Genomic DNA, 12,543 nt, shown 5'->3' with positions numbered 1-12,543 from the left:
AGCTGGGTTTTGTGATGTAGCCGGTGCTTGTGATGACGCGACCTAGGTTTTTCAGAGCCTCTGTTGGGGTTGAGCTGGAGGTGCAGGGATGCCTATATCCTGCACGCTCTCCTCTTAGTCGTTGCTAAATGGGGGAGCAGACATGGGGTAGCCGCTGCTTGCGCGGCACTCAGCTGTGCGAGTCTCGTTTGCTGCCCGGTTCTGTGCTTTGGACGTACTGAATCATGAAGTGGGTTAGAAATTCAATATGGGTCTCTTCCTCCTCCTCCTGTAAATGTCTTTTGTTTCCAGCATGCTGTTTAGGTGTACCCCCCAAATCACACCCACATAGCCTGATTCTGGTGCTAGTGGCCTAAGCCGGCATTGTATATGCATGAGTGTCCGTGCTCAAGGCTGGGGTGTGTTCCACAATTGTGTAATACTTTGTGAGGCTTTCCTTGATGATTTCAAGGAACATAAGCTAGCATTGAGTGCATCCAAATTGATGTGCAGCCTAATAGATGATGGGATTATACTGCAGTGTTTACCTTCACATCCTGTTATCTGCTAGAGATAGGTCATAAATGGCTTGGGACCAATTTATCAGGGCTTTTCCTTCCTCTGTGTAGCCAAGAATGCCCTATTTGGACAGCAAGGATATGCGGGGAAGCGTTTTAAAGTGACTGCTCTGCAACTATCAAGCTTCCTGGAAATCTGGTAAAAGCTGAGCATGCCTTTACAAGTGTGTTGTAGGCTTACTTGGGTAGGTAGTTTTACAATTGCAGTAAGACATTGGGATTTACCATTTATTAATGTGCTGGCTGTACTGGGACAAGTTGACTTCTAATTTTGTCACTTGTCCTGAGTTTTTGCTGTTTAGCAGCTAAGGCTGCACCCTGGAAGCAGTTCCCATTCTACTCAGCATTGCACTGTAATTTTGCTACTAAAAACCTCTATTTAATATACTTATTGTTTGGGTGCTTCCTGCACCTGCCTGTACTATTATGGTAGTAGCAGATAGTAGCTGTGAGATGTTACAACCAATTGGCTGCTTATACTGGTAGTGATTGCACCAACCTCTCCCTTTCCCAGGTCATTGGATAAATTTAAGAGCCTTATTTGTGATGTTACTGTGATGTTATGATTATCTTAAACACAGGGATCCCACTATGTGGCCACTGAAGGCTATATCTATAGCTGCTTTTGTTTCTGTGCTGTAGCAGATAGCTGCTGGCACAGCAGATTTTTCTGTTCAATTTGAAATTTGTTGGTGGCACTGATATAGCTGAAACAGTCATTGTGATGGCATATCCTAAAAACATTATTTGATTGTGCAGCTTGAGAATAGGCTTTAAAAAACATTCATTGATAAAGTGCCTAAAGTTTACTTAAATGCTGCACACAGGCCTGCAGTATCGGAGATAACACATGTGGTAAAGATATGGTGAGGGAAGATGAAAGCAAGGAAACACTGGTGCTATCTCTTGGAAGAGTCAAAAGGCAGCCTGAGCCATTGAGTGGGCCCTGCTGTTCTGTTTTTCTAATTCCCAAATGGTAATTGCCATGATAAGAACTCAAAGCCTTGAAGAAATCATCTGCTGAATATCAGACTTCAGTTGTCCCCCAGTAGAAGGGACTTGTTCAAGATAATTAAGAAATCACCATGGTAAGAAAATAATCAGAATAATTTTGAATTCTCTTCTTAGTTTAGAAAATAAATTACAGAATTTGTAAGCAATAGAATAGGATTCAAAACCTGTTTGAATTCTTTTTTTAAAAAATACTAGAATTATGCTAGGTATAGTAGACATAGTATAGTTGGACTATATTACCCTTGTGGTCCCTTCCAACTCTACAATTCAGATTCTATGCAGTGCTAGAAATTAGCCAGGCGTGTTTTGCTCTTGGCATGGGTCAAATTGCGACCATGTGGAGATCTCTGGATGCCAGGTTGGTGACTGGGAAAAGCATAATGTCACGTAGAGAAGGATCTGAAATATTTCCCTTAAAGCTTGAAATTGTTTTATTCTGGATTATTTTATTTGTTGTTTTAATGTGTTGTAAACTGCTTTGAGATTTGTTCTTTAAAATATAAAGCAGTATAGAAACGACATGAAGAATGATGATGATAAATCCCATTGGGGGGAACCTCTGGTACCTAAACATTCCATTGTGTCTACTGGAACCCAGGTTTAAGGAGCAATTTGGTGATTAGATTATATATCTGTTCTTTTCATTTCATCTCATTTCATTTTCAGAAAGGCAGGATGTTAACTGTTATAATAAACAACAGTAGACTACATCTGTTTCTAACAAAATGGGCTCATATTAGTCTCACTGCATCCTTTCTTTTCTAAAGAATGAATTATATAGTCCTTTCCAATCACCTGGCATTGCTGTTACTTAGATGGAAATGTGATACTGAGAAGATACTTTCATTTTTATTTGCATTTAATGCACTTTAGAATTCAGAGAGCACTGAGCTCTTAGTTCTTACAGATTGCCAGGGACGTGCTTGGTAGACTGCTGTTAGTTTAACACACTGCTGATCATCTTGTATTGTCTGATAAAGCAGTCAGTATATTTGCATATGGATTATTTCTGTGTAAATGGTGAAGAAGCCACAGGTCTCTCACACAGTAGGTCAGCTGTTCAGTATCACTTTGTTTTCAACTAAATCTGTCAGAGCAAAAATAAAGAAGTTCTGGACATGCTCTTTTCATACTTTCCAGATTAAACTTCCTCTATTAGATAAGTAGTATAGCTGATGTGTTTCTCAAAACATAAGCTTAAGTGTTATTTCTACTGTTAAATGTGTATTGGGTGACTAGCTCCTCCTTCTTATGTGTTAATGGAACATTGGCCAAACCAAGGAAGATCCCTGCCCAGCTATGATCTAATTTGTTGTAGGCACTTGGGTCTCAGGGAGTTGGTCAACAGCTTGAGAGGATTATCACTTGCTAGAAGAGCAGGGAATTCCAATCTGGAAAAGCACCCTGTGGGAGACTGTGAAGAATAAAAAGACAAAATCTGAGAAACAGATTAAAGCTCACCCATCAGATGCACAGGAAGAGAGAAGGTTTCTGGGACAGCTGTCAGGCACTTGGAGAATTAAGATTGGATCTTTTATTCAACTACATAACTTCTAAAATGAGAAATGTCTTTATACTGGGCTTGTGAGTCAACTGATCTTCTGACTTGGCAGATTGAAGCTACAAGTTTTCTAGCTAGAGCTCCAAGCTGCATTGGACCAGTTTGGGTGTATATATTGCCTGAAGCAAGGATTCAAGGCCCCTAACACTTCCATCTCTCCAACAGTCCACCCTATTGCTTTGTTGCCTGTTCAGTAGGCAACCCTGAAGCAGCCTAACATGAACCAGGAGAGTATGGAATAAGGCTAGGGCATTTATCTTATATAAAAACCATTTGAAGAGGAGGTCGGTGAAGATCAACCCCTTAAAGGTATATGTAAATTGCACTAGAGGCGTGGGCAGTTCTTAGCCTCAAATATGACCCTCCATTTCTGAGTCCCCAACAGTCTGAAGACCCGTGTTCCCGTGTCACACATAATTGTTCCTTAGTAAGAACGATTCTTGGAACTCTGAGCTTTTGATAGGGTTTGGAATGACCGCTGTCTGAAACCCTTGACATCTGATTCTCGGTTGCTGTAGAGAATACTGAGTTGATGGACCAATGATCTGGCTTTGTATAAGGCAGCTTCCTGTGCTCAGGAAAATTCTCAGGTGCTCAGGAAAATTCTGAGAGCAAAATGATTAAGCTGTTTCCCTAGTTATGGTATTGAGCAGCCTGATCTTCCAGTTGCTTTCATCATGTCCTAACCTAATTTGCTGTCTTCTTGGATTGCTCTAATTTCAGGAGCCAGTGACTTGGCTTCTGAGTGGGTATCGTGAAGCTACCTGGCCTTCTAAATGGGGTGTAGGCACAGTATCTATTTCTATTGCTTTGCCTTAGGGAAAGGTGTACTGAGAAGCAAAATACAGCACCCCTGTATTTAGGTGGCAGATGCAGTTCCTGTAGCTTCACAAATATTGCACAATGTCCCTTCCATTGGTGCACTTAAGTCTTGGGGTGGAAAAGACAGGACCAAAATACTTGGGCCACCTTTCCTTTCAGGTGGAAGGTGCCTGGCCCAGTGAACCAAAACATGCTCCAATACCTGGATTCAAATATCCCTGGTAGGTGCTCACTAAGTCACATTGAGTCATATTGAAGCGTAAGTCAGGGAATGTCTATGCAGTCAGAATGAGACTCTGTAGACAAGGGATGGGTCTGTTTTTAGTTCTGTAGGGCAAGGTAAACAAGCTTCTATCTGGGTTACAATCAAGAGGAATGAGAGCCTGCTGTTGGTCTAAGCATTGGGTTAGGGGGTAGGTTAAGTGTTCCTGAGTATGTGCCTTTTATTTTCTCCCATATAAGAAGTGAGTTATTCCTCTGGAGGAAAATAAAGCCCTGCTCTCAAAAATTAGGTATTGACTGCTCTATCTGGGTGTAAAGTGGAGTGTCAAGTTTCTAAACTGCCCCCTGCCCCAACAAAACAGTGCCCAGTAAGGGTAGCAAGAACAAGCCAATATAGAGCTGGATGGGGAGGGGAACTAATTGGAAGAAGGAGGTGTGGTTGTGGGGGAGAGAATATTTTCCAGTCTTCACCTGGCCTTCCTGATTATAATGCCACTTGCTAACTCTCTAATCTTTTCTCAAAAACTCACTTTTCCACGAACGTTTCATATACCCTGTAGTCTACATATCCCATTGTAACTAACCTGAAGTATATATAACTCAAATAATAGATATTCTCCCGCTGTTTACACTGCCTCTATCATACTCTGACTCCTTTGTGTTGTATTTTAGATTGTAACTCCTTTGGGCAGGAATTTGACTTTTATGCTTTGTAAAGTGCTATTCATACTCAAGGATAGCAGTACTCCCCCACATATCATAAAGATGCTTGCTTTCCTACTAAATATAGTAAAAGGTATACCATTGAATTATTGAGGACTGACAGCGTTGGTGGCTTTATGGATTATAGATATAGCTTATTTTAAAATGCTGAGATGTTCTTATTTATTCTAATGTTCTTGCTTTTGGTTATTAGCCACCTTTGAGGTTTTAAAAAGGCATGCATGCATTTTTAATAAATATATATTAAAAAGATCCAAAATGAGTTTGTATAACTATTCCTACTGGGCCTCTCCAGTTTTAATCAGTATATTTGTAGGTTGGTTTATTAAAATACTAATCGCAAATTAAAATTTGCATGCACAGCCCATTCTTCCCTACCACCAGTGACTTATTTTTTTACCCAAAGCTAACAGATATGCCAACTACTTCTTTTCTGTCCCAAATTTGATTATTATTTTTTAAAAAGTAAAATGTGGGCTGCTTTTCCTTTCGTTTGAGACCAAAGATAGCAGTTACCTTTCACAGGTGAAACTGCTGTGGCTTTTTCTCCCTCATTTATTTAGCAAGAGAGTTAACTAATAGTGTCCTATTGAAATCTTGTCAGTACTTCTTTTACCTGTACACCTTTAATCTATCTTTCATATTTCCAACAGGATAGGAACTCTTCTATGCTGCTGTGTTATTGAAAGATGGGTTGAGAATTGTTTATCAACTTAAGGGCCACTTTCCCTAGTAGGCAACATTTTGGGAGCCACATGCCAGTGGTGGTGGTACAATGAATATGATTCTTATCTTTGTAGTCCAGTCACACAGGTCAGAGTTTTGTATGTATGCATCTGCCCATCCAGGCAAGCAGTTGAAGGTCACATTCCAGCCAGGCCAAAAAACTGGAGGAGGGAGCAGAAAAGGGCCAGTGAGTCCTGTGGGCTGTGGAGAAATAGAAGGTCCCCAGTCCTGAAGTTCCTCATTCCTGCTACAAGATTTGTGTTGGAGAATATTCTATACTTTGATTTCCAAAACTTGTTGTTTAGTCGTTTAGTTGTGTCTGACTCTTCGTGACCCCATGGACCAGAGCACGCCAGGCAAAAAAACTAATAAACTAATAAACATTAAAAGCTACTTTTGTTTTCAAAATGAGTGGTAGCGTTTGTAAAATGGGAAGTTGGAGATGTCACGTTCATGAAGTCCTTATAGTCTTTTATTTTCTTGTTCCTTGTATCTATTTCTTTCTTTTACCGGAATAGGAACACATCATCAGATTGCCCAGACACTTGCAATAGCATATATTCACCCACCCCACTCACACACAAAAACAAAGATTACCACAGCCAATCACAAACAAACAACCACACCCTAGGCCAAACCCAACCTCTCTCACCACCAAAGGAACACAAGTGAACAGCACAAGCAACGCTGACACCAAACCCTACATACATTAAGCATAATAGGAACATCGCCACCCCCACCCATCTTCCCTCCCTCCACCCCTTTTCCCCCCTCCCCCTAATGTTTCAACAAATGAAACGGATTTGTAAAAATGTTCCATGGAAAAAATACGAGAGACATTACACTTCTGTAAAACAAGAAAATATTTAATAATAATAAAAAAAGAAAACAGTTGTTCTGCAATCAAAGTTCTTGGGATTTCATTTCCCCCTTTTTCTTTCATGCTCTACAAGTTAGTTCAGAACCTTCAGAGATCTGTCAGTTTTATGTATTTAAAAGCATTTATAAACAATGTAAGTGGTTTTTAAAAATGGGACTTCATGTAAAGTGGAGTCATTAAACTATTGACTTTGCTTGTGTTCAACGTTTCATGAGGAAACACATCTGGCTACAGCCTCAATTATATTCTGTAAGTGGACTAGGGTTCAGAAAAGTAACTTACAGAAGTATGTGAAAAGGAGTATTGGAGAAGGGGAATGCTTTGGGGCTCTTTCAGAATATTAATTAGGCTTGATTTTTGTTTCAGAGGCAACTGGGATTTGAAAATAGTTTGCATCTGATAGTTGATAGCTGTCAAAAGTGAAGAAGCTTGCCCTACTTTAAAAGATGAATTGCAACAGTATAGGAAGAAATAAGGTGGCAAGATCAGTGACGTGGCAATTTGTTCAGTTGTCTCAGGGCTAGGAGATCTGTTAAGCTACTGCTGGATAGTAAGCTTAAGGGAAGATGATGGAAAGGAAGTGAGGTTTAGATGGGCCAATCAGACTTAATTCACAAATTGTCCATTCCAGGTCTCCTGTGATTCTAATGATGGCAGCTGAGGTTAGGACTTCAACAGCCATGGGTGCTAACAGGTGTGTCGTGGAGCAAATAGGTACTGCTGCGGCGGGAAGTTAAACAGTGTTTCCGTGTGCTCTGGCTTCTGTCACGGTTTCCCGTTGTGCCAGAAGCGGTTTAGTCATGCAGGCCAAATGACCCTGGAAAGCTGTCTGCAGACAAACGCTGGCTCCCTTGGCCTGCAAGCAGAGATGAATGTCGCACCCCAAAGTCACCTTTGACTGGACTTAACCGTCTAGGGGTCCTTTACCTTTTTACCTTACCTATTTCTGGTGCAATACTTCATGTATGTGATGACTCTGTCCCATTTCCAAAGAGAGATTTTTCTACAGGCAGGATAGTTGGAACATCTCTGAGACCAGTGCATGAAGCCTTGACAAATGGGAAATGCAGATTTTCGGCTTTCAAAAGCCAGGGCTCTCTAGACTTGGTGAAGTGTAAGGATAATGGGCACTGTAGTATTTGAGGTGGTTAACGCATCTAAAGGATCTTTGCATTGTTGAGCAGTAGATTCTGGCCTGAAATTAGTTTTTAGAAAATAGTTAAACAAGAGCCAAAAAAGTGAGTATGTATTGTGTGAATGATTCAACTGCTCAGAGTGTAACGCCTTTCTGAAAGTCAGACTTTGCCTTTGAACATTAATAAGAAATGATAAGAAATTAATGCTGTTAACTATGCATTCCAACCCAGCATAGTACTGTACTACTGAAACCCTCTGCTGCCATCTCTTGCTGCGTGGATAGTTAAGCAGTGTTGATGATTCCAGACACCTCTTGAAAATCAGGGGTGGTGGGGCTCTGCTAATATTTCCACAATTCATACAGAGGTGTGTTTTAACAGCCCCCCCCACCACCAAAATAATGTCCAGTGTACCTCTGTGACTTTGCATTATAGGGAAAGATCAGTAGTGGTGGGCAAAGTACTCTTCGGGGAAGCTTAACATAAAAAGATCCTGCAAGATTAAGCTAGTGTCCCATCTAGTCCAGCACCTTGTTCTCATCATGGCCATCCAGATGTCTGTGGGAAGCCTGAAAGTGGGACCTGACCAAATTTCTGCAGTTTCCTGCAATTGAAAATTTGACAGCCATTGCTATTCTTCTCACTGATGAAGATTGCCTCATCATCTTCCAAGGAATCAAAGAACCTACTCAACCAATGACCAGTTTATTTTGTGGGAGAATTAAGGCAGAACAGAACACCAGAGGCAAATGACATCTATGAAGTTAATGGTAGTGTCCCAAATTGGAATGCCCTCCCCAAGAAGTACAGCTAGTGCTAATATTAGTCCTTGCAGTCACAAATTAAAAATTTCTGTTTACCCAGGCATTTTAGGGTTTTCTTTTATTCATTTAACAGTTGTTTATTGCTGCCTCCAAGCTTTAATTTATTGATGTTTTTAATTGTTTTAATCTTATTTATTTGAGTGATTTTATATCACTTAATCATAGTGTACTGTGGCATATAGGAACTACAAAACATTAAGACTGAAATGAGTAAAAATTATAAAATTTCTCAGTTTAAAAGCCTGCTGGAATTAAAAAGTATTCAGTAGGCACCGGAAGTTCAACTGGGAGGCAATCTTTTTGACCTCAACTGGAAGGAAATTCCACAGAATACTGAACACGTGGCCCCTTGTGGATACAGGCTGTACATCTGAGCCATGGGGTACCACTAGCAGGGATTCTCTCAGGAAAGATGGTGATCAAACAGGTATATAATAGATTAGGTGGTCCCTGAGGTATCCTGGACACAACCCTGAGGTTGTGTAAATTCCATTTGGATAAAGGGCGGTTTAGAAATATTTTAAATAATAAAAACATTTAAAACTCAAAAGCACCTATGTATCCACTCAGAAATGTTGGAATTTGTATGCCTTCAGTTTCTCTAATGTGAATCAAGAGTGAGACCATAATAAAGCCCAGCGAAGTTTATCTTTGGATCCATCATCTGTTTTTGGAATTTTTCACTTGTGTGAGTCACAGTCCAATTAAGCAAGAGCCTGTAGTCCCTGAAGGATGTGCTAAACTTCAAGACTTGTGTGCTCTGTTGGCCTGCATGTGACTGCTTCTGTGTACTAGGCTAGCGCCTGGAAGTTAGCACAAGCTCTAGTTGCCACAATGTGGCTAGTTAGGAGGATCACACTTTTCTTCTTCAATACATTTCGTGTTCCACAATTTGGTAGGTTCAAATCATACATGTAGGGGCATTTATATTGGCTCTTAGATTGCAGCAGGATAACCAACTTTACTTTAATTTTGCAATGACTTGTGGTAATCAAGTACAGTAGGCAGGTTTTCAGGTGTGAAGCAGATTGTAAGTGAGCATTTCAATTTCAGTATGGTTTAGTAGTGCCTTCTGATTCTATTAGTACAAGTAGATTTCAATTAATAAATCAGTGTTTGGAAGACTGAAACCATTAATGTAAATGAAAGCAGAAGCCTGGAGGAGTGTGTGTCACTTGATTGATAGAACTTGTAAATGACTTAGTAGATTTGTTTTAGAAGCCATTTATGCTTCGTGTGCAGAGAACAATTATCTCACCTACCTGCCAAAGTCTGGTACAACTCCTTAGCAACTTTTAGCAATTCTAAGAAAATAATAAAGGAGTTGAAATTCAAAGTAAGTTATTCTTGCATATTAATAAAGCAAAATATTTCAGCATAGTCCTTGGGTGACTGACTCTGTTTATGATCTTGCTTCTACAAGCCATTCGACTGGTAGAACAATGTTTGGGGTGCAGCTTAGTGTCTGCTGTGCTAGCAACTCACCACAGCATTCATCTTTGCACTTGTCGTGTGCTTTGGCTTGGGATTAGCACTTTGCATTAACTCAGAGGACAGAATGGCACTCCTCTGCTGCCTGTCACTGCACCCATCCCCAAGAATGATATAACTGTGATATGAAGTCACAGAGCAGAAAGTGTATGTATTGAAGATGAGGAAAATGCAGAATGGGGTAGGATAAAGTACAACATGCTTACTATCTCAGCATTTCATCAGAACAAACCTGTGTGCCTGATGAACAGAACAATCTTTTGGGGTTGGGTGAGGTAGAATCTGGCATAAGAGCTGCCAACGCCTTGATTGAGCTGCACTTGCTTAAGTAACTTTATGCGCAGTAGCAAATATGTGTATTTATTGGATCAGAGTGTTAATGCCTTCTGCCAGTCTTGACTTTCTTTGTTTTTGTCTTGCAGGAATTTAATTAAAATGCTGCTGTCAATAGGAATGTTAATGTTGTCTGCCACTCAAATCTACACCATTCTCACAGTTCAGCTGTTTGCTTTCTTAAACCTATTGCCTGTGGAAGCAGATATTTTAGCCGTAAGTATTATTTAATTCCCCCTCCCCCTGTGGCTGGGATTCACCCAAAGGGCCCCCATCAGCGGAAGCACTGAACAAGGACTTCTGCTTGTACAGCAGGGCTGTCCCTCCCCCCCCAAAGCACCCCAAAATTGAGAGAGGGGCTGGATAAGCATCACAGCAATGCATGGGGAGACGAAAGGGGGGCTTCTTACATCTGGCAAGCTGAAATACTTGTGCAGATGGAGTGTTCATCATAGTGCAGCATTAATTACACCATGTGTGTGTAAAGCATTCCTAAAGAGACAATGAGGTTGTCAAAGGATCCAAGGGGCTCTCAACCCTTAAACTGACATAGGAATATCTTTGAAAAATCTGAGCTAGCTTTTAGGTAATAGGGACAAGGGTGGCGCTGTGGTCTAAACCACTGAGCCTAGGGCTTGCCGATCGGAAGGTTGGCAGTTCGAATCCCTGCGATGGGGTGAGCTCCCGTTGCTCGGTCCCAGCTCCTGCCAACCTAGCAGTTCGAAAGCACGTCAAAGTGCAAGTAGATAAATAGGTACCACTCCGACGGAAAGGTAAACAGCATTTCCGTGCACTGCTCTGGTTTTACCAGAAGCGGCTTAGTCATGTTGGGCACATGACCTGGAAAAACTGTCGTCGGACAAACGTCGGCTCCCTTGGCCTGTAAAGCAAGATGAGCGCTGCAACCCCAGAGTTGTTTGCAACTGGACTTAACTGTCAGGGGTCCTTTACCTTTTTTTAAACGGGTGGAAACTGATTTGGGATGTAATAGGTTACAAGCAGTAATAGGTTACAAGCAGTGGGTGCAAAAAATGCAAATTTGTATGCATTTTCTGTTTTCTTTCACATGCCTGCTTATGAATATGGGGTTAGGCAGTTTACGCTTATTTTAAGATAGTAAAACTCTAATCAAGGGACTTCACTACATTAGTTCATCTACTTGCAATAGTCTCCACTTAGAACTTGTAAACATGCATTATATAGCAAAGAAGGTAGTAAAATGTCTCCAATGCAAAGAGGAATTGCTGTAGGAATGCCTGCATGGGGTGATATATTGCTTTTGATCTGCTGTTTCGATTTGATAAAGTTACTGTGTATAGTGAGCTAGTCTGTTGGGGCTGATCAGTTCTAATCAGGGGCCCAGTTTGTATCTCAATTCAACCATAGTTTATGTTAAACAATGGTTTAATGTGAATTCAAGGTTCTGATATATAAAGCCCTAAATGGTTAGTACCTGGTTACCGGCAGAATGCCTCTCCTATACCATCCAGCCTGGGGCACGAGAACTCCTGTGGAAGCACTGCTGGTAGTTCCAGGCTTAAGTAGAATCTGGGGGTCACTGACCTGTTGGAGAGCCTTCTCAGCAGTAACACCATGGTTTTGGAACATACTTCCTCTGGACGTTACTTTGGCACCAACATTCTGTATCTTCAGGCACCTCCTGAGCCCGTGCCTTTTAAAGCTGCAAGATTGGCTTGTGTAGTAGGAACTGTTGCTACTATTGGTTTTATTACCTTGTTCTATGTGTTTGCGATTCACACTGGGGTCTTGTGATGAGGGAAGGATATAAGTTTTAAATATAAACAATATGTTGCTTGTTCACATTAAAGCATAGTTTAAAACAAACTATGGTTTAACATGATGGTGGTCCCTGCTTTTGGCCATTTCTAAGTGTTCTCTAATCTACAGTCTCCCGCACTTCCCTTTGTATGACCATTACACTCCATTCACTTGTTGCAAGAAATTAATGAATGTGAAACGTCCGTTCTTTTGTCAGTCTTGAAACTCCTGCCAATCAGCTTCATTGGAACGCCCTTAGTTCCTGTACTGAGAAAGAGGGGAGGGGGAATCTCTCATTGCTTTCTCCCTAACATATACACTCCAATAAAGCTTTCTCCCCTCCTAGGTCATCCAGGCTTACAGGACTGGATATAGTATTACTGTCATGCAAGCTTGAGCTGTAGTGCCTCTCTTCATTTATAAAGAAAAGAAATCTTTGCCAGCAATAATGTGGGATTGCAGAACTTACTCCTTC

The 12,543-nt window shown here is 40.9% G+C and overlaps 1 protein-coding gene and 1 long non-coding RNA gene across 4 annotated transcripts in view; one reads left to right on the top strand and one right to left on the bottom strand.

Moving 5' to 3' along the window:
* The window catches only part of LOC309369976, a 260,636-nt gene that overhangs the window by 127,567 nt on the left and 120,526 nt on the right, over window positions 1-12,543 (bottom strand). The gene's annotated exons all lie outside the window — the stretch shown is intronic.
* Window positions 1-12,543, top strand: part of RNF13 (ring finger protein 13) — a 46,402-nt gene that overhangs the window by 720 nt on the left and 33,139 nt on the right. The window contains exons 1-2 of one of the 3 annotated variants that reach the window (XM_081911303.1): window positions 609-742; window positions 10,379-10,505. In XM_081911303.1, coding sequence (XP_081767429.1) covers window positions 10,392-10,505 — 114 coding nt within the window. In that variant the 5' untranslated portion in view covers window positions 609-742; window positions 10,379-10,391. Of the gene's footprint in view, window positions 1-608; window positions 743-10,378; window positions 10,506-12,543 lie in introns of those variants that run through there. The other 2 variants (XM_081911304.1, XM_081911302.1) reach the window with 2 other exon arrangements.

Source organism: Podarcis melisellensis (genome assembly GCF_964234715.1).
Source record: "Podarcis melisellensis genome assembly, chromosome: 5".
Classification (NCBI taxonomy): Eukaryota; Metazoa; Chordata; class Lepidosauria; order Squamata; family Lacertidae; genus Podarcis; species Podarcis melisellensis.
The sequence above is the reverse complement of the archived record's forward strand: the minus strand, read 5'-3'. Positions and strand labels throughout refer to the sequence as shown.